This window comes from Synchiropus splendidus, chromosome 17 (genome assembly GCF_027744825.2).
Source record: "Synchiropus splendidus isolate RoL2022-P1 chromosome 17, RoL_Sspl_1.0, whole genome shotgun sequence".
NCBI lineage: Eukaryota > Metazoa > Chordata > Actinopteri > Syngnathiformes > Callionymidae > Synchiropus > Synchiropus splendidus.
In genome coordinates, this window is record NC_071350.1 from 10,982,105 (window position 1) to 11,004,081 (window position 21,977).

The 21,977-nt window shown below is 40.8% G+C and overlaps 1 protein-coding gene across 1 annotated transcript in view; it reads left to right on the top strand.

Moving 5' to 3' along the window:
* Positions 1–21,977, top strand: part of zbtb16a (zinc finger and BTB domain containing 16a) — a 130,288-nt gene extending 108,311 nt beyond the window's left edge. The window contains exons 5-7 of the mRNA XM_053847349.1: positions 1,812–1,982; positions 11,152–11,322; positions 17,357–21,977. Coding sequence (XP_053703324.1) covers positions 1,812–1,982; positions 11,152–11,322; positions 17,357–17,586 — 572 coding nt within the window. The 3' untranslated portion in view covers positions 17,587–21,977. The remainder of the gene's footprint in view (positions 1–1,811; positions 1,983–11,151; positions 11,323–17,356) is intronic.

The window sequence follows — 21,977 nt, forward strand, 5'->3', positions numbered from 1 at the left end:
TGGTTTGCAAAAACATGTATTATATATTTATATTTATTATATATTTATTTGTTCCTGTGCGAGTGTTTGTTGTTTTGTCGAGTTAAGATTAAGACATTTATTTTCACTTACATGAGGAGGCCAAATTGCATATCATATAGTGAATGTAATTGAACATTGGGCCCTGACAATAGTTACCAATTCATTTGACTGAGTCCGCTATGATCAGCATTTATGAAAAACTATCAATACGCTGGTGAATTTGATCTGAGTGAAGAGTTGAATCTGCATCTCCACGAAGAGAGATTTAAACACGGCTCCGCAGCTCGAAGACGAAGGTTTGTCGATACTTATTTCTCTCCTCTGAAATGAGTTCTTTTTTCCCCCCACTTGGTTTCTCCGTCATCATCTTCAGCCAACCAAATCTCCAGCAGCTTCTCTGTATCTTCCGTGGTGCGTCCTTGCTTCTTTGGTGAGCCGAGCGCTGGAAAGACGGTGATTGATCTGGCGTGGAAGCTGTCGCGGAACCCCCTCCCTCACTCCACCACCACCACCCCCCCTCCTCCTCCAGTGGTTATGAACATGAGGCGGGCTGCTCTTCATAGATTTTTAAATTAGTGTCAGCTTTACCCCAAAGATGTGTTATTGACTGATGAAATAGAAACTGAGCTCCAAACACTCAGTCCTTCCCCTGAGTTTTCTCCAGCCTGGTAATTGAAAAAGTGTGAAGGGAGTGTGTTCACGGGAGCGTGCCACTTTGTGTGTGTCTGTTTCTCTGTTGTGATTTTTTTTTTTTTTTTTTTTTCCTTTCGTTGGTGTGCTCTTATCTCTGCTGGAGAAAAATGCTGCCGAAGTCAAGATTCGATTGAAGCATTGCATTGGAGATCTTTATCTGTCTACGCAGTCACACTGAGCTTTGTGAGCACCTTTAATCCCATAAATATAGTTTTCTTAAGCCTCCGAGGACACAGTTTGTGAACTCTAATGTTCCTGAGTGTGTAGCAGTTATCGCAGTCCTGTAGTTTAAGTATAATGAGAGGGATGAGGCGTTTACTGCTGCGGGATCCGTGTACTAACACGAGCTGCGATGTTAACAGCCAACGGCCACCTACGCTGCATAGCAACAGGTGAACTAGACGTGCAGAAACTTCATTAATATCATTTTTCCTAATGCTATAAACCTGTAATAATACAAGTAATAAAACATAGTTTTATAAAAAAAACTTTTTAAAAAGCATTATGTTACTTATTGTCCTTTTGCAGGAAGTCTTTTTTTTTTCAAAATAGATTGACAATTTAATAGACTTATCACTGCAATTATTACTATAATTATATTTTTTACTACATCTAAAATGGATGACTGATGAAACTGTATTGTCAGTATTGGAATTGTTTTTGAATCGGTTCTGTTTGCCATGAAACTGTTGAAGAAGAAGAAGAATTTAATTCTAATAATTCAAAAGCATGTATAGATCTAAAAAATTTTTTTTCTTTTGTTTGGTATTTTTACGAGCAATTTTTTTAACTAAATAAATCATCAGTTTCTGACAATATTGTATGTTTTTGTGTCTTATAATTTCAGATATTTTATATTAATTTACATATATTTTATATCTTGTCAAATCGGTGGAGTTTTTCTTTTTATTACTTCTGTGGTTCCCATTTCCTTTTACACATTTTATGAGTGTTATTGATAATAGTCCGGAGTCAGACCAGGTAGACATGAACTGTATGCAAGGTGGTTGTACTAGTGACCTCGACCGTCATAAAGGTGAATCCAACTGGCGACATTACTGCTTCCTGCCTAAACGCCATTGTTTTTCCATCTCCAGGCTCCGACATGGCCATCTTCTGCCTGCTCTGCGGGAAGCGCTTCCAGACCCAAACGGCTCTGCAGCAGCACATGGAGGTCCACGCCGGCGTGCGCAGCTACATATGCAGCGAGTGCAACAGGACCTTCCCGAGCCATACTGCACTCAAGCGCCACCTCCGCTCACACACAGGTCAGTGAAAACATCCTGGACTCACGTGCCTCCCAAATGAAATAAACTCACCTACATGAAACATTAAGAACGTTAAGATCCACTTTTAAATGGACACAATTTTGTTTAATTTATTTATGTATGTTAATAGTCTTTTATACTATAGTCTGTTTCTTTAGAGACGGTATAGAAATATTGGGAATTAAAATAAAGTGCATATATATATATATATATATATATATATATGAAACTGTTGACACATGATTTACAAAATACCTGTATAAATTCTTTTTCAATACCAAGTCGGGGAAAAAAAATTCTCATGGGGCATGTATCGAAAATGAAAAGATAAATTGTACTGTTATTAATGCATCACCCTGCTAAGAGGACATTCCAAAATCAATGACATGAAAATCCTTGTGAGGACCAGGCAACTTTCATTTTAAGCCTGAATATCAGTCAAAGAGAAATTGATAGAACAAGTGTAGATAATAATAATTTTGTCAGTAAAACACAGTACACACAGTATAGGATGGACTTTTTTTTTTTATGAAAAATTATTGTAATTATCTTTAATATTCCTGTTATGTTTCAGTATATGTGTAAAAAAGTATAATTATGTATGAGAAAACTAAACAACAGTCCGAAAAGTAAAGATGAGCAGAAGTAGATTCAGACGTTTATCTGTAGTATTATTATAATATTATATTGTAATATTTAATAGAAGATAACGTTTGAATAGAAAAAAAGAATTACTCCTGGGAACAATAATATAATATGAGAAAATGCAGATTTTTAATCATAATATTACTGGTGATGCATTTAAGTCGTGGCAGAAAATATGTTTATGTAATTGCTAATTGACTTTATATGCTGTATATTTATATATACAGAGGGGGTAGACCTGGGCCACAGGCTACACAATAGTCTGAGTGCCAAAAAGGTTTTTACAAAACATATTTTTTACACAGACAATCCTTTCTCTGTGATAAATTTGAGCGCCCGACTAGCTTCAGTGAAAAACACTGCTCTGCTTTTATGAAAAAAAAGAAGAAGGGAGGACTGGCTGGCTTGAAAACAGGGATTATCTTGGACAAATAGTTCTTACAGTAAGTAAAAAGCTTTATTTGGGGATATGTGATGGGGGTGGATTACGCTGTTCGTGCCCGGCTACGTTGCTACTTGCTCAGCTGGGTAAAATAATTCAGGTCAACATGAAATGAATTCTGTTCGCCTCCAGAACTGTATTTATGGAAGGGTTTTTGTTATTTTTCTCCCGTCTGGTGATGTGAGGCCGCAGCATGGACGCGCCGAGGAAAAATACGCCATGACAGAATATGAACACATGGAAATGAATTCTGTAACACCAGCAAAGGATGGATACTGTTTTCGCCCTCTCCCCCCCTCCTCTCCCTTCTTCTTCCTCTCTTCTTGCTCTCTCCCTTTTGCTCAGCTGCCTGTCTGCGACCTTAAATAACAGTCTCACTGTCAGAGCCGATTTAGCTCACCAGCTCGCGGATAAATATTTGAAACGAAAGGCAGTGAGATGAGAGCAGTCAGGCCTATTTACAAGCCGAGGCGAACGCACCATTAGGATGTGATGGCGGCTGAGGCGTCTGTACAGTAGCGGCGCACATCTGCTCCGTCCCGCCGCCATCGTAGAGGGCACGAGCTGCGTCGCCGTCTCCACCTGCCCGCAGGGGCGACACGGACGCCGCTTCGGCTGGTTCCCGCAGATGCTGCGTCTCTGAAGCCCGACCCGCCTGGTGTCTGCGCGTGAATGAACAGACCCTGAGAGCAAGCGTTTAAATATGATGTGGAGCCTTTTGTCGGGGGATTATGAAGTCAGCAAGCTGCAGAGAAATGGGGTGAAAAAAGTGGCGTAGAAGTGCACTTCCTGTACGTTTGATCTCGATAATCTTGTTCACGCGTCGCCAGTAATGAGCTACAATGGTTCAGATAAACAGGAAGATTCTGACGTGTTCCTACACAGAGTCTCACTTACACTCTTGCTAATGAACGCTTGTTTTTGTTTTTGGATGTTGCCGCTCTGAATGCACCCGAACTAATCAGCCTGCCCCAGTTTCCATCCGTCTCCTTATCGCTCCCTCCATGTATCATGTACTGCCATCTTCATGATGAGCTGGGTTCTTTTTCACGTGCAGTGACCGACATCTTTCTGATCAAGACCAGTATTGACCCAAAATGTGTTTATTTTCAACGCCTGCCATTTACCACGTTAAAAGTGGAGGTTTCAAACTGGTTTTAGTCATAGCTATTTATGGTTCTTATGTTCTGATTTCAGTTTAAAGCCATATAGAACTTGCTAAGAATAAACCACTATTTCAAAATGTATTACTTGAGTACAGTATGCTTTATTTTCCAAGACCCACATTAGAGAAGAAAGCTTCGCTAAGCTCCTCCCTCTGCGACACCCAGGCTTTTAGCTAGGAGGGTGTCTGCAAAACATCTGAAAATGGACGCCCGATTCTCGACCGCAGCTTGGTCACCAGATGCCGGCAAAAACCGGCATGATCTGGCGGCCAAGCTGCGGTCGAGAATCGGGCGTCCATTTTCTCATGTTTTGCAGATGCCCAGACGCGCTGCTAGCGAAAAGCCTGGTGACAGCCATCTTGCTGGAGTCTAAAAAAATGTCTACAGAAATAATAAGCTTTGCGCACATTAAAGTTGGTCACTGTTCTTTTAATTTGGTTTGTGTCCAAGTGTACGTAACCTTGAACCCTATTTGGGTGAGTTTTGCGTGTGAACAATTGTGTATCGTCATCTCAGCTGCGTAGATGCAAATTCAAAAAGACATGTAGTATCGATGAGGATCGGTTATTTGCTGACTGAAGTAACCTAGTCAGAAGCATAAACACAAGCTTTAATATCGGTCAGTTATCGGCCAGTAGCAATTCAATAGCAAGCTTCTTCTGTGGAGTGACAGGTACACTATGCTAGGGTTTATCATTTGTGAGGTATTTATTTATTTATTTATTGTTGTAAATAGTCATTACTAAATGGAAAAGTGAAAATAAATTATGGTTAACACTAGTTATCTTCAAAAAACAACACAATTGTCTTAACACGTAGTCAACCTGTCAGCAACCAAACACCCCGATTGTCTGATAGTAGTTTTTATAAATCATGAACACTTACGTCGTGTTAAGTGCTGTTTCGTAACTTGTTTGAATAGTTTCATAGTCTCAGCGGTTGGCGACTAATCGATAAGTCGTTGCAGCCCCAGCTTGTAGTAACTTCTTCAAACTCCCTATGAATATTTTCCTCCGCCACCAAGCTGGAAACCTCTGGTCTTTGTCAAACATCCTCTCACTTCATTAAAAGACAATGTCGGTCGTCCGTTTTAAGATTTCTAATGTGGCGGTTCGTACTCTGCTGTAGATGCTCTCACAGCGTGCAGTTCCGCTCAACAGTTCGGGAGCAAGTGACCTGTTGGGAGCAGTCATGTGATACAAACCAAAGTGCTCCCTTTGGTTAGCGCTGTAATTGCAACTGTAATATTTTAGATAGTTGGTCATAAAGCGAGGAACAACACGCCTAAGAATCGAAGGAAATTCAAATCAACACTTCCTGATGTTCTCTCCCTCATTTATATGTTCGGCGTGTTTCCGCTCATTTCCCACTGAAAGCTTTTTACATACAAGCAGGTTATTGGTTAAATTACAACTCACTTGTATCAACTGACAACAGAAAGCTACAGGAAGCGTTTTATAGCCGTTCATTACGCGTTCTTCATTTTACCTGTCTGCTCCCTTATCTTCTAAAAGCAGCCTCGCCGGTGGAGGCTCTGACACTGGATCACCATTTAAAGGCGGGGGCGGAAGAGGAGGGGAAAAAAAAAAAAAAGCTGATTTAATGTTGTTTATTCCAGCATCTTAATCTCACCATCGCTCCCTCGCTGTGCCGCTCTCTCATTCTCATCCAACCACCTGCGATTTCTTCTTTTTAACATGCCAGACACACGCTCACCTCAAAGCCGCCCCTTCACTGGGCTTGTTGCATGTATGTACAGTGTATTTTGGGTTCACCCATCCACAGTGTCGGCACATAGAGGGAGCAGCTGTGCGTTCGCTCCTCTTTTACACTCTACAGACCTTCATTAATATTCTGTTGTTGTGCGCCGTCTGTGTAAGTGTCTGTGCCTGTGTGTGTGTGTTTTTAACTGTGAGCCAATTTGCTGTCTGCTGTGGCATGGCGTTTTTGTGTTCGCAGCTGTATTTGATAGAGAGACGGCCAGGCAGAGCGTGAGTGAGAGAATAAATCAGTTCTGGTCCTGGCGTTGATGAAGCCCCATGATTTACAGCCTCAACTGTGGACCCCCCCCCCCCCCCCCCCCCCCCCCGGTGCCTACGGGCGCACACGCCCCCAGCAAACCTATACATGTCGCACAGGAAACACAAAGGTGGGGGGGGACAGGAGGCGCAGGTGGTGGTACTCAAGGGGGGGCGCACCCAAGGGTGCTCTCTGGATCCACCTCGGCGTGTCGAGCCTTCATCTGCAGTCACGAGGCTGCAAGAATAAAAGCGGATGTAATGATCGCAGAAGTGTGACGGACAGTTAAACCTGAGCCATCTTCCCCCCCCCTGCTGAGTTGAGTACTGTCTGGCCGTTTATATTGTCAGTTTGTTCAGTTTTAGAAATGGTGCATGGCTGTGCGGAAAAAAAAATATTCTGTTACCTGTTGCTGATGACTGAGAAACAATACTCTTCTGGACTATGTGTGGCTAAACATACCCCCGAAAAAGTCAGTGTCAAATAAGAGGTATTCACACCGCAGAGTACAGGTGCCTATCTCCCCATAGTGTAAATCTAAACCAGGTATAGTTCATTCCATCCGCGTGATGTCAGCGATCCAAGTAATACCAAGGTCATGGTTCAGTCTGTCACCTATGAGTAAGGAGCAGAGGGGGCGCAAGAGTTTAGGATGAATTGGTGCGACATTTGGAATCATGAAGATGCCGTTGAAGCTAAACCTCGCCGTCTTCATTCGACCCTTCAATATGTTCATCGGTTTTCGGTAGAGATAGAAGCAACTCACTTGTTTAGCTAACTTTGTGGCCCCCAAGCCACAAGTCAGCCGGCTGAACTCTGTGTAAGGCACCGGAAAGTAGTTATGGGCAGGTAAAGTGGCTCAGCCAAAAATTTGGTGGCCAGATGTTGGTCAACTTCGGAGGTGGACTATTGTCAGTCGAAGGACAGTTACATGCGTAATAGATTCTTGAACAGTTTCGTCACTGGTGCTGTCAGGTTGCTGAACGTTGGACAATAGCTGCAATACTGTTTATTTGTTTATGTTTAGTATATACATGTACATCAAGTGTATTTATTCATTTTTGGACATATAGTTTTTGTTTTTGGAAACCGTAGGCCTCACACCGAAATTTTGTTGCCATAATATAGTGATATGTTTTTGTGCAATGACGATAAAGAAAGTTGAAGTCTAAGTCTAACATCCTGGAAAACTGTCGCCACAAAAAGCAGTTAGGTGGTACATCGTATGCGTGAAGCTAGAATAGAACTACTTTCTCTTAACACTAAGGAACTCTAGGAATGAATTTAATTCTAAGCGTACACTTTCAGCTGGCCAGAACTGAGAACGGTGGTCTTCTCTACTGTCCAAAATAGAAACAACCTTCACGTCTACTCAACAAAAAACAAGTGACACCGATACCTGGACCCTGTCAGTGGTGGGTCAGGACTCAACTCTTTCTAAGTCATATATCTGACCCCAACCATGAAGTAAAACAAGCAAACACTGGCATCACAAATGTGGGTTGTTTTTAATATTACTTGAATGCAACTGAATTGAGACTTTTTGACTTTTAAATGTTATCGTCCCAAAATACCGCCCGCCTTAGTTCCAACCCTACTCTGAGGAAGTCATGGGGAACACACATTTTGACCAGGTATTTCACCTGTGGTTTCTGAGCTGACTGAGGTTTGGGCGTCTTCGCTTGAGTGCTGCCCCTGCGACTTTACCTAGTACAAGTGAAATGCTACTGTCGCATGTGCTCAATGTCTTCAACTGATGCTTAATGCTGAGTGTGGTCTTGGATTCTTTGATGCAGGTCCTATCTGCAGCATAAACACGGCCCCAAACTGAAAAACACAAGGTGGTGACAACAGTATATTCCGCAGCTATGAACTTAATACATCTGTTATCAGATCAGTGCCAGTGGTGGAACACTGGCCATAAATCACGGCCCGATGGTCTGCTCTGAATATGAGCGACCCACTCCCCGGTCTGATCACAGGCCCTAATTAAAGTCAGGTGAACATCAGCTCACTTATTATTCTCGCCGCATCCTGCGAGCCCACCGAGCGCCGTGATGGATTGTGATCTCTGCTGCGGTTGAAACGCTAGAAAGAGCACAATGTCTTACAGCAGGAGCCACTGATAACTTCATGCAGACAAATAAAGACTGTCACTTTTATTGATTTTTGCCCAGCCCCCACCATCACGCCACACACACACACACACACACACACACACACACACACTTGTTTCCCCCCCGTCTCCACACACGCACTCATCAAAGCTTCCGTTTAATGGGAAACAGTCCAATACCACGAGGCACTGAAAATGTTTTCTTCCATGGCTCCAAAATGTGATCAGCATTTAAAGTGTATCCATCTTTTATTCCCTTTGCATCCCCCTGTCTTCCTAAATAACCCAGGCGAGCCCATACATACTGTATGTAAACCGACATAAAGCTTAAATAAAACATGCAGGAGAGAACTCAAACTGTCTCTCACCGGCGATGGCGGCGGCACAAATGCAATTTATTCGCCGGCACGTCGCATCTTGGACAGGCAGATAATGAAAGGCATAGGTCATTGATGGTGGCTTAAACCTGCAGCAATGGAGGGAAATACATTAATAAATATCCACAGTTGCTCGGCTGGGGAGTGTAACAAGAGGGGGCGAAAGCAAATGATGCAAAGAGCAGCACTCCGTCACACACAGGAATGTGATCAGTGCTGGGGCCGACGGTGAGAGCTGCTATCACATCATAATATCCTGATCATTGATATCTGAATACCCATTACTGCCTCCCCCTGGGAACATGGGAGCTGGCTGCTGACCAGCCGACTGTGATGTCTGTTGTCATTTAGCTCTCCGCTAGTCCATCAGCAGTCAAGAGCGTGCCAAAAATGTGCTACGTGACGCGGGAAATATGGCTGTACATTACGCTTCGTGTGCATTTTCACACGCTTCCTTCAGCCATCTATCGTTCCCATTCACAGCCTTGTCAGGGTTTGTGTGTTTTAGAGCTCTGTTACACACTGTACACATGAATAACCTCACATTCATCCATGTAGGAAACAAAGATTCCATAGAATAATGCATTCCTTTATAATACAGATCTCTGGTTATAGTCATGCGTCCGGTAACTGAAAATTGGATGGAAGCAGTTTGATGAAGAGAATGAATGGTGTTAACATTCAGCCACAAGCAAACTGCGAGGCAAGTACGGAAGTTTATCAGCAAGGTTACTTCCAAATTAAAATATTCCATAATTAAATCATAGTGGTTGAAATGAATTATTTCAAATGTTGGCAAGTTCAAGTCTGAGGTGATCCACCGCAGCGGGGAGATAAATAATGGTGCGGTTTGCTGCATGCTGAATAATAATTGAAGTTTTATTAGCTCTGTAGAACAAAAGGAAAATATGTATATTGTTCCCGGGGACAGCTTCTGTTCAGCAGCACAACCATGGCGAAAGGAAGGAAATCAACATTTAACACCTAGAGAGCTCTTAGTGAGAGAAAATCTTAAAGCAAACTCAACAAAAATACCCCAGTAGTGATGGTGTGTCGGGGAATGGAATCCAAATTGAGCTTTGTGGCTGGTTTTCCTTGAATTTCCTTTTTCCTTTTTATCAAAAACTTTTAGAAATTATTTTTGCTAAAACATTTGAATCAGAACAACAGAAATGAAACATAGAATCTTCTTATTTTCCCGCTACTTTTTGCACTGTCATGTCCTTCAACAATGAGTTTCAAGTTCAAGTATCAATGTTTACCACACACAGTCCGAGCAAAATACACTGCTGTTCCAAATATTTCAAATTAGGTTGCATTTCTTTTTGTAACAATTAGTCTTATTTTTTCATGTTAACTTATTCCATTGAAAACTATATTTAATTTCACCATAATCCAACATTATCAATTCGCGTACGTCCATAAACTGTAATATAAATCCCTCCACTTCCAAAAAGTTTTGCATGAAAACACCCTTAAAAATTGCCCAAAACCTAGGGACGTGTTTCACAAGTTCACATTCCATTCAGCTTTCTTCCTTCTCACCCATCCTTCCGCTCTTATTATTTCTGTACTCAAGTTATTGTCATCATGTCATTTAAAAAAAAAAAAAGAGCTCATGTCTAGACACTTTTTTCCTCACACCCACTTCATTCTTTTTACACATTGTTATCCAGTTTACTCATCGCCAGGTTGTTAAATACTGTAACTGAAGTTGGTTCACCTGGGGTTGTTTTATTGTTGTTTATTTCACATGAATGTTTGCACAGTTGTCCCTCTTTTTTATCAAGCTGGTCTTTCATTTGTGAATATAACTCAACACATTTGTACTCTCTACTCTTTTAGCAAACAATCTCAGTATGTTTTTCGTAGTATTTCCGTCTTCCTCTTTCAGTTTTCTGTTGTGTTTAGAGGCATGTCCAGAATGGGTTTATCCAGTTTCTCTTGCGCTCTATTCGGACGTCACACTTCAAAAATTATAGTGAAGCCTTGCTTTTTTTGGTTCCTGTATTTATTGTTTTTAATCGCCCTCCGCCCACCAGCATCACGCTCCACATGACGGGGATGGTTCGGTCAATAACAAGTCTGGTGGCTGGGTCCTGCTTTGACAGGATGTAATTATTGGAGGATGTACACAAAAGCAGAGAATCCATGAAGAATGTTTGCCGAGCAGCACCAACAATTTCTTGCATTTAACTGTCGCTCTTGATGCATTCATGCCTTCAGTGTTTGAGACTAAAATATACGTTTTCATCAGCAGTGACGCTGGCCTTTTCCTGATGTTAGAAAGTAGTAACTTTAAAACTGTACATATCTTTCACTCAATGTGCCACGGATGGTTTTACTGTCAAGGTCGTGTTGCTTCCAGATGAAGTGAACTTTGCCTTGTGTTCCGACATTGCAGCAGGGGACCATCCGTATGAGTGCGAGTTCTGCGGGAGCTGCTTCCGGGATGAGAGCACGCTGAAGGGCCACAAGCGCATCCACACTGGGGAGAAGCCCTATGAATGTAATGGCTGCGGGAAGAAGTTCAGCCTCAAGCACCAGCTGGAGACCCACTACCGCGTGCACACAGGTACCATCCCTCTATCACACCTGCGGAGAGTCATACGCTGGTTTTAATATGGAGATGTCAGTTTGCTTGTATTTATTCTGCTCACATGAAGTCAGGTTTAAAGTATTTGTTTGAGATATACATTTGAACTATTCAATTAATGATCTTTTATGTCCTCCTTTTATTTATTCACTATAATGTAATATTTATTGAGCTTTATTTTATTTCATTTTCACAGCAATTTAAATGTTTTATAGTGTATTATAGTTGGTTTAAATTCTACATTTTAATTTAACTTTATTTTTCTTTGTGTGCGTGTGTAGTATTTTTACACATTCAATGATGCAGTTGAATTAACCCTTTGTGTTCCTTCTTTTTTTATTTCATGAAATATTCCACTTTAATGTCACTATTTCAAAAGGCTGTAGCTTGAGGTTAGAGATGAAGAAAAAGGGAAGAGTCTGAAGTAAATTCACACGTCAATTTGGTATATTATGACGTGGCGGCCGTAGTATATTGCATAACTTTTATGCAATACAGGTGTTTATCTGTGGGACCATCGTCTCCAGTAGTGTTACTTCCATGCTCTACTTGTCTACTGAAGGGGGCTGTTTTCAAACCTTATATACTCCTGAACTGGGAGAGAAAAACACACTCAAATACTGCTGAAATTAAAGTTACAGGTGTCTGCCTTCTGCACTTGTAAAGTAGTCACTACATCAGGCTTCACATTTGTAGCTGGGATGGTTTCTAATGCAGCAATGCTGCCAGTAGCAGGTGCTCAATGGGTTAAAGTTTTTTATATTTCTGTTTTTATTTTTACTTTGAATAATTCTCTTTTTAGATGCATTGTAAATATATAGCTTGATAACAATTGTTGATAGCTGCATATATTCCACAATATACCACGTATATTTAATACTGTTGTACTTTTTATTTTGTTGTTTTGTCGAAATTATTAAGGGTAATATGACTTGGCGCATTCACAGCATTTAAAATGCCACTACTGGGTGAATACAATACAACCGTTACTAAGAAGTAGTGAAAAATGAATCATATAAAAGGTGCATCAAGATTCTCATAGTTTATCCACCTTTATTCACACCGATAGTGGAGTCAGTTTGGAGGTTCGAGTAGCATTCCCCGACCAGATTCATGTCTCTGTGGCAGTAATACAGTAGACAACCGTCTCCAAAGACTTTGTATCGATCCCTGTATATTTAGAGTCCCATAAAGATGTTGACACGGTGATAGGCTGGCGACTCCCGAGAATAAGTGCAGCTTACAAACTCTCAACTGAGTAACAACGGCGGCGCTTTTTTGTGGCAGGCTGGCTGTCTGTTTTTTAACACGCACAGATCCACAGCGTGTGCGCCCATCTCCTATTCAATAAGCCAGCTGTTAAGCCACACTATCAAGGCAGCCTGTCCAATAATTGGCTTCCCCCCGGTCCACCCTTTCCCCTTTTGTGTGGGGAGGGGGGGCTCCACGTTAAGCCGGGGAGCAACAGCAGATAACAAGAGCAGGTGACAAGCTCACCGTCAAAGGCCACCTCGCACAAAAGGGAGCTGCTTGATGAATCATCGACATTGGCAAGCTAACCCCGACGCCCCCATCTCTCCACACATCCCAAATGCCAATGGCGGATCAATAGCCGCTGCGTATTTGCAATTCATTATCAGCCAGTTATATGAGGCGCCCTTGTTTACAGTCTGGTTATCTATATGGACATCATGCCCATGTCAGAGCTGCGCACGCTATTATTTATGACTATTACGGCCCAGAGTTGAGTCCCCAGCCAGGAGCCGAGGTCAAGGTTAACCAAGGGAGAGCAGAGCGCCGCCAGCCGTCTCACGTGCGCGTCTCTCCGGCTGAAAGGTGACAGCGAGCGGCAGGCCAGATCACTTCCGACAGCTCATTTCAAATGCCATTGCTAAAGGTCAGCATTTACATGTCTAATTTGCGTCTGCCGACTGGAGCGCTGGTGGATTATTCCCTGCCATCACTCAAATCATTAGCGCATTTAGGACGGCGGCTGTTGCGGAATTGAAATGGCCCTCTTGAATATTAGAGTCCCCCACCCAAAAAAAAAAAAAAGCCGGGAGCAGAGGTGCTCTTTGATTTATGACACCTGGCGGCGCGCACCTTGCCGGGAGGATCCTCCGTTTGATGTTACCGCGAGGAGTTGATCAGCCGGTCAAGTTAAACATTTACATTTTGTTTCCTAGAAGCCAATTTTCCAAATGTATCCAGCGATGTCTGGCGGATGCTGTCAAATTTTTCTGATGTGTAAAGATGGCGTCCTTACATTGGAAAACAACGTGAGGAAAATAGAATCATATTGTAAATTGGTGTGGGATTCGATTAAAAAAAATAATCTCAGTTAATCACAGTTTAATGGTGCCACAAGAAGCCACATTTTTTAATTTGAATGAATTTGGTATATTACTGAATAAAATGATGGACCCATACATACATATTTAAACCACAAAATGTTGTTTATTTTGCATCAGTTTCTATTCAAGTTTTTATATCACCTTATTCAAACTAAAGCTAAACATTGTCTTGAAAATATTTGTATAAGAATTTAAAATTTTTTAAGAATTTCAATTACATTCAGAGTAGTGTTAAGTGTAAATTTTTTGTCGTAATTCATTGTAATAATGTTGTCCCAGCATTAATTGTAAGTTATTCAAGTAATGAATGTTGTTAGTAAGAAAGAGAAAATCCGGCTTCGTCACTTGTGTCAAACTCAAGGCCCCGAGGCCACGTCCTGCCTGCTGAGTCACTTGAAGCAGCCCACAGGTGCGTGAGAGGGTTGGCTGGAAGTGCACTTCAGGCACCATGGAGTACGGTGGCGTGACCTTGTCAACGCATTGTTTCAATGCCGTCATGTTAGCCAGTCAATTCCCAGCACATTTGTCATGTCATAGATCTGCCTCAACATTTCAGCTCAAGGCCACGACTGTCTACTTTAGAGGAGGAGAGGTTGAGCAGGATGGGACCTTCGCTCTCTGTCCAGGCAGCTACAAGCTTCCACATTGACTCACACACATCAACTTACAGATGGCTGTCACACACCGACACTTCCAACCCATGACACGTGGATGACACACGCTGCCTTTCATTCCTCACTTTCTCATCAGTTTGATCCATCTCTTCCTTTTGTTTGGTCTTGCTGAGATGCCGCCTTCACTAATTTGATTTATTTTTGTTATGAATGATACCGTTGCTCGGCCAAAAATATAATAATGGCGCCACTGACCTTTAGTTCCCCCCATCATCGTGTTGACTTAACATCAGCTCCGTAGTATTTGCAGACTACAATGGCACATGAAACCATTTCAAGTTGATAACATTTCATTCGATGCTACTTACATCTCCGTATTGATTTTCTTTTAGGTGAAATAATACCATGCAGCAAGTGATCTAAAACGTATGTGAATTTAATAGAGATAACAATAATGTAGACTAGCATGAGAAGACATTGTTTTTGGGTGCTTCAGTGAGGACCAAGACCTGGATGTACAGTAGGTCCCCAAAGTAAAGAAAACAGAAATTGGTGATATAACCTGTTAGCAAGTGCACACCTGTGAGAAAAGCAAGTTAAAAGCATCACATGAACCCTTTTTTGTGTTTGACAAATGAGCGCAGTTGAACTAAAGTGTTGGGGCCCAGGAAAGATGGTGTTGATCCACATACTCCAACTTGAGGCGCTGACTGGGTGTGGTCCTCTGTTGACCAACTGTGGGCATCATGTTGTTCATAAGCAAAAATAAACGCATTAAATGAGGATACTGTTCACTTTCAGGCAAACTGAAGTCAGAATATTAAAAAATAGTAATAATTCTCACAGGAAAAGAAAACCTTTAATAACTCGTCCCTGCTGTATGGAACATTTCTTTTTTGGAATGAACAACTTGGGAGTTTACATTGGAGGTTTCAATCAGTTTTACTTAAAAATTTGCAATGTAAATAAAACATACAGAGATTGTTTGCTTAAAGAGTAGTGTACAAATGTGTTTCAAATGTTTTTTTTTTCTTTTTGTTTTTTAATAAGCAGCTATAATGGTTGAGATGAGTTTGTAAGTTGAGTTATATTCACAAATGAAACACCTGCTTGATAAAAAAACAGGTACAATTGTGCAAACATTCATGTGAAATAAACAACAATAAAACAACCCCTGGTGAACCAACTTCAGTTACAGTATTTAACAACCTGGCGATGAGTAAACTGGATAACAACGTGTTAAATATAACACGTTGTTATATTTAACAACGTGTTATATGTTAAATATAACACGTTGTTATCCAGTATAATTTAAACAAAACAACAAAAGAAAAAGTACAACAGCATTAAATGTATGTGATATATTGTGGAATATATGCAGCTAACTATTTGAAGTTTGTTCTTTTATTTTAACAACAAATATGTTGTTAAAAAATATGTTAACAACATATTTTTTTAATACTAATGATAGTAATTAATGGCCAGTTTGTTACTGCCAGACTTTACAATTTATCAGAATTCAAAAGAAGCCTCAACCAGCTCTACATGCCGAGTCTTTAACTGACTTCTGTGAAACTAGATCACTACTTCAATTCGAAATAAAAGGGCTAAACATGTTCGGCTCTCCTATTTAAATCTGGAGTTTCATGTGCAGCTTGTTGCTTTGTCTCTTCACCCTCACAATTTTTTTTGTCGTCTCTTCCTCCTGACATTTTGGGGGTATTTCCTCATGGTTATTTGCAGCTTTACATACCAAGTGTTTTAGATACTAATCTGGTTAAACTGCTGATTTGTTTACCTCCTTGCCAAGCGTCTGGCGGCTCTTTCTCTTTTCCCTGGTGCGACTCTGCCGAAGCAATTCTGCTGCTTTTTTTCTCAGAACTCTGCAATTTTCTCGCTGAGCTGGGTGCTATCACGGCTGATGAAAATGACGGGGTCATGTGTGGAGGGGACAGTGATGCGCGAATGGCAATAAATGCCAGAGCAATTTCACTGCATTGATATAGAAGATGCACACAACACTAGCATTTAGCGCAAACAAACAAGTGAAATAGCCAGATGAAGGCAGAGGGAATAATATCACGCTGCTAAAGCAGGGAGATTTGCCAGATGCATTTCACCCAAGCCCTTGGTAGATGCTGTTTATTTTTGGTGTCTGGCATGTGGAGGTGATGGCATTGTTAAATTCAGTGTGAATACCTGCCTACAGAAGACTGTGTTGAGAGGTGAATCTAAGAATGTTCAAGAGAGGTGCGGGAACATGTGCAGTTAAGACACAATGTGAGTCTCAAAGTGCACTGCAACAGTTGAGGTTTGATGATATTATAGAAGCCAACAATATGAATATATTTTCAAGCATCGTCAAATTGCATCCACTCGATTTTGGACTTTCAATTTTGGCTGGGAATGAGTCTGATATTTGAACTGTTATGTGCAGAGAATAAAGGTGAAAAAATATTTTTTATCTTTATTAGATTAATCTTTATTAGATTTTTAAAGATTTTTTTCCAGTAATGGGTGACTACTCATTTTTTCCAGGCATTCTCTTGAATTAGGAATCACATGACCTGCAATCTTTTTTTTTTTTTGTCCCCATAATTTTATTCAGTCTGGATACATACATGGACAGTTAATGCCTTGTTACGTTATATTTTGTCTCCACTTATCTCAATGAAGCATTCAATGCAATGCTAAGTCAAACAGGCTCTTTTTTTACTTCCAAAACTTTATGGAAATTGTTGAGTGATTCTTTTGAATACATTTTGACGCTCGATTTGTTTATTCAACTGCAGGGGCTTAGAGAGGTCCTTTTTTGTTCTTGGGTCATCACATACTCTTCGACTAGTTTGGCATCAAAATAAAATTTCAAATCTTTATATCATATGTTCTTTCTATATATATGTTCAGAAGTTAAGCAAAAAACCTTGAAAGAGCAACTGGGACTCCCTGTGTCAGCGCAGCTGTTTGTGCTCTTAAGACATGAGAAGGCACACTATGTTTTTATATTGGCTTGGACCACAATGATCAAGTCTCTCGCATCCTCAGGTGAGAAGCCATTCGAGTGCAAGCTGTGCCACCAGCGATCCAGGGACTACTCTGCTATGATCAAGCACCTGCGCACCCACAACGGAGCCTCACCCTACCAATGCACCATCTGCCTGGAGTACTGCCCCAGTCTGTCAGCCATGCAGAAGCACATGAAGGGCCACAAGCCTGAAGACGTCCCGCCAGACTGGCGCATAGAGAAGACCTACCTGTACCTCTGCTACGTCTGAGCGCAAACAGAGCCGAGGGGGAAAGGGGCGGGTAGAGGGGGTGAGGAGAATGTAATGGAGTGAATAAGGGGGATTGAGGAAGTGGAGGAGAGCAGTCGATAAAGGAATGTCAATAACAAGAGACTCAAACGCAAGAAGGTTTGTGTTTATTTCATGCAAAGGCGGCGACAACCGACGGAGTTTGGAAAAAAAAAATTACAAAAATGGACACGGAGGAGATTCTCTGTCTTTGTTCGGATTCACCGGGTCAATCACTACATCCGCATCAAATTCAGGTCATTTCATGCGAAACTATGAGGCAAGTTTGCAGGGAAGTGACTGTTGGATGCTGCTGATGGTGGTGGAGGGCGGGTTCTTAAGGGCTGTCGGAATATGAGGACCTCTCGGCAGCGATACAGGAAGTTGCTGAAACTTCACCAACTGATATTTTAGGCAGCAGCGTTGGATGCTGGCCATCTTTTTAAAATGGTTGGGAGCCAGTTTTTTTTTTTTGTTATTGATTGGTCATACTTTATTTTGGGACAAAAGAATTGCGTAGTGTTTCTGAGGAACCATTTGAACTTTTAGTTTAGTATAACTAGCTGCACCCTTCATAAAACTACAATTTCTGAAGCATCAATATGTTTTTTTTCGGTATTTCCACGCCGCCCACTCGGTCACAGCGACGACAGCCCTTAAGAATCCGGATCCTGAGCTTTTGAATGCTCTTATGCAGTAGATAAAACTGGACAGAGTTGGGCACGAAAACTCTGCCGGGGTCGGATGGGGGGGTATTACTGCTGCTTTTCAACGTCTCCCCAGTTTTCTCAGTAGTCTTCCTGGTTCTGTGTTGGCGGATCATTCGAGGCACCATTGGCGTCAACTGTGCGTTTTGTTCTCTCAGATTATATTTTTCTTTTCAGCTCAGCGTTATTGTTTATCATGGCTTCATTGCACGGATAAAACAAATCACGACAACAGTCTCTGTTAGACACGGTATATAATCACAAGTCATAACTCACTCTGAAACATATGCTTCTCTGCTCCGCATACCCGGACCGTCCTTATCTTTTATTTGTAACCACAGTTTTATAATCGCACACTAACACTGCAACTGACACGACTCTTTGGATCGCATCATTCAATTCATCCAAACATGGGGAGGTTTGTCTGATATCGGCTGGATATCGGTAGCTTCGGGTGCGAATGTGAGGAAAGCCTTGGCTGTGCTGGAAATATTCACGAGAAGACGGTGAGGCAGGTTCAACTGTCATATGTGAAACAAATGAATGTGAAAGGAGGATAAAACCGCTATTCGTCTCAAGTCGCAACCTGCTTGAAAGTAATGATTGAGAACTAGCGAAGCTGCCCGTCACTGTGTCACACATATCTAAGCTTTTTTTTTCCCGCAGTTTCGGGGGCAAAACAAGAATGAACAAATCAACTTTTTTTGTCTCTTGGCTTCATCTCTCCTGTTGCTGTTGCTTATTATTATTGACCTTGAGTGTGAGCTCAACACATCGTACTTGAATTACCTCGTTTTTTTTTCGTGACCTCATGTTTGCTTGTGTAATTTTTAATTATCCCTTTTGTCTCATGTTCTTGAGTGTGTCGGAAAAGATGCATTGCACAGTGAGATGAAGCAATGTGTACGCAGAGAAAAAAAAAAAGTGCCACAGTCGAAGAGATTTATGTTTTCTCTAAATGTCGTGAATTTCTTTTTCGTGCATTATTTGTTACCAAACTTGGTATTAATAACTGCGCTTGCTAAGGAGCCGTACAGTTTGGTCATATTGTTGTAAAAGCTACCTCTAAGTTGTTGTTTTATTTTAGGTGTTTTATGTTGTTGCTGCGTCATCATCTCGTGCATATTTTTGTTTTGCAGAAAAGTTGATTTATGATTGTGTCGTGGAGCAAAAAGCAGCGGACGATAAATTGATCCTTCTCTTAAAGTCTCCCCGTGAAACTCCGATCCACAAACAAGACCAATTTTAAACGCAGTTTTGAAGCCTTAAGCGGAGAGCGTCGTGGAAGGAAGGAAGGAAGCACTGTTGCGTTTTGTAAGAGGGTTTAAACAGGAGAATTTAAACTTGAAAATATGTGAATAGAGTTGTAGTTTTGTAATTTGAATAATTAAAAAAAAAAAGATGGTTCGTTAAAAAAACGCAGAACCCCAAGACCTTTTTTTTTGTTTTTGTTTTTTTTGCAGAGTGCGATGGACAATTGGAACTGCAAGTGTTAATCACAAATTAAAAAGAAAAAAAAAATGAAGATTCTCTTCAAGAAATCCTGAACAAAAGCCAACCATGGCAGTTTGATATATAAAAATTGTGATATTTTTGTATTCAGTGTCAGTCCTTTTTCCATTTGTGGAGGGTTAAAGCAGGGCACAACTGTTTGTATTTCTTTTTTTTTATTATTATTATTATTACCTGTAATTTTTCTTTGGGTGTGAATCGTTTTTTCGCCTTGCTCCTCTTTGATATTGTTGGACAAAATAATGTGTGTGTTGTAATACTAAGTGTTGCTTTCTGGATGTCAAATGCATTATAGGTGAAGGACTAAATCTATCCCGCCACATCTTTTTTCAACTCTCCGTTTGTGAGCGTGTGTGTGTGACAATTTAAAAAAAAAAAAAAAAAAAAAAGATGATAAAACATGGGACGGCAGAAGGAAGCTGTCGAACTTGCTAGTACTTGTCATTCACTTTTTTCAATCAAACTTGACTGTCGACATTATTTTTTTTTTTTTGGTTTTCGTACTTGAAAAAAGAAGGGATGGCATGTCCCGTGGTGTCTTGCCATTTTATTCTCAAAACACTGTGAGCTGAGGGGGCTTTTTTTCCCCACCCTCGTGTTATATCCACCCACTATAATAAACCCAACGCAGCTCCGTCTGTACCACCACAATGCAAGACCTGATCAGTCACCTTTGATTCCTATCATCGTCCTCTGAATGTTTTCTACTATTGCGGGTGTACGAGTGCGTCAAAGCGTGTGTAACTATGCGTGTGTGTTTGGGTATTATTGGGGAAAATGCACTAATCAGATCAGAAAATAAAATTATATTCTATGCCACTGTTTTTTCTCTATGTTGGAAAAAAAAGATATATATATACATTGGCATTGATATAGTTCTTCCCTCAGTGTTCTCCGATGTTTCTGTACTATCTTTGTGCCTAAAAATGGAAGTTGTTCAAAAATATCCATCTATATCTGCTTAGTTTTCTGTATTTTCAGAAGATGATTAAAATATGGTGTCTTTAGCACACTAGGGATGTCATGACGCTCAGTTCCTTTTGTTTTTTTAAATGAATATAGCAGTACTTCCTTTTCTGCAATAAACCCTTGAAGCTATTCAGATAGCAGCCAAGATTCTGTGTTCTGCGGGATCCTGACATTGGCGGTAATTTGGTAACATTTCTGGAATCCAGACGAGCTGCAGTAGAAGTAAAAAAAAAAATTTGAAGATTTTTTTTGGGGGGGGGTCGGGGGTTGTTTTTGTCAGCAACAGGTTTGCTGCTGAGAACTTTCTACTTCAGAAATCCTTTTGAATTGAAAACCTTCATATCGTAGGTTTAGCACTGGGGGAGCGCCCTTCTGCTTTTTTGTCATTTTATAAAGTACTTTTCTTTTTCTTAAATGAATAGCATTTGGAAGGGGATGCTAAATTGATGAGAGAGGAATCATGGCATCCCTGGAGCTGGCACTCTGTGTTTCGGTGTGGTGTTTCTAGAACAAAGTAGCCATTTCATGCAGTGTTTTCCAACGCATGTGCCATCGAGGTCGAGACTAAAAAACTGTTTTCAGTAATAAAGCACCAAGACGTTGTATTTTTTATATTAGCACTGAGGACCAATCGCTCTGTCGGACCAAGCATAACAAAGCATTTTTATGTAACAAAGCTTTTTCTCTTGTCTTTTCCCTGGCGTGTCTGTGCTACTCTCCCCTCCATTGTCGTGACAGCACAAGTGCCAGTCCAGTCGCTCTGTATTGAGAAAATAGTGTTGTATTTTTTTTATATTATAATTTGAATTGTTATAGTTTTTGTCTACCTCAGCACCTAATCTTAGCCTAATCTTAGAAGGTGCCCAATTATTATTTTTTATTTTTGTTCTCTTATTGTTATATGACTTTTAAAAAAGATAAATTTGCATTAGAGCTTTGCAAAGGTCCTTTGTCTTTTCCAGCGACATTGTGCGATTATTTTTCCTGTGGCGTTTCCTGTTGAGCTGTGCCACCAATCTATAGCCACCGTCTGTTGATAATAGAGGTTGTTCCTTTTTATTTTTGTTTTTTTTTTGTTTTGTTTTTTTTTGTTTGTTCCCATGTAGAATCAGACGCATCTCTTTGTAACATTTCAGTGTTCTCTGATGGAGTGTGAAAAAAATAAAAATAAAAGAATTAATGCTG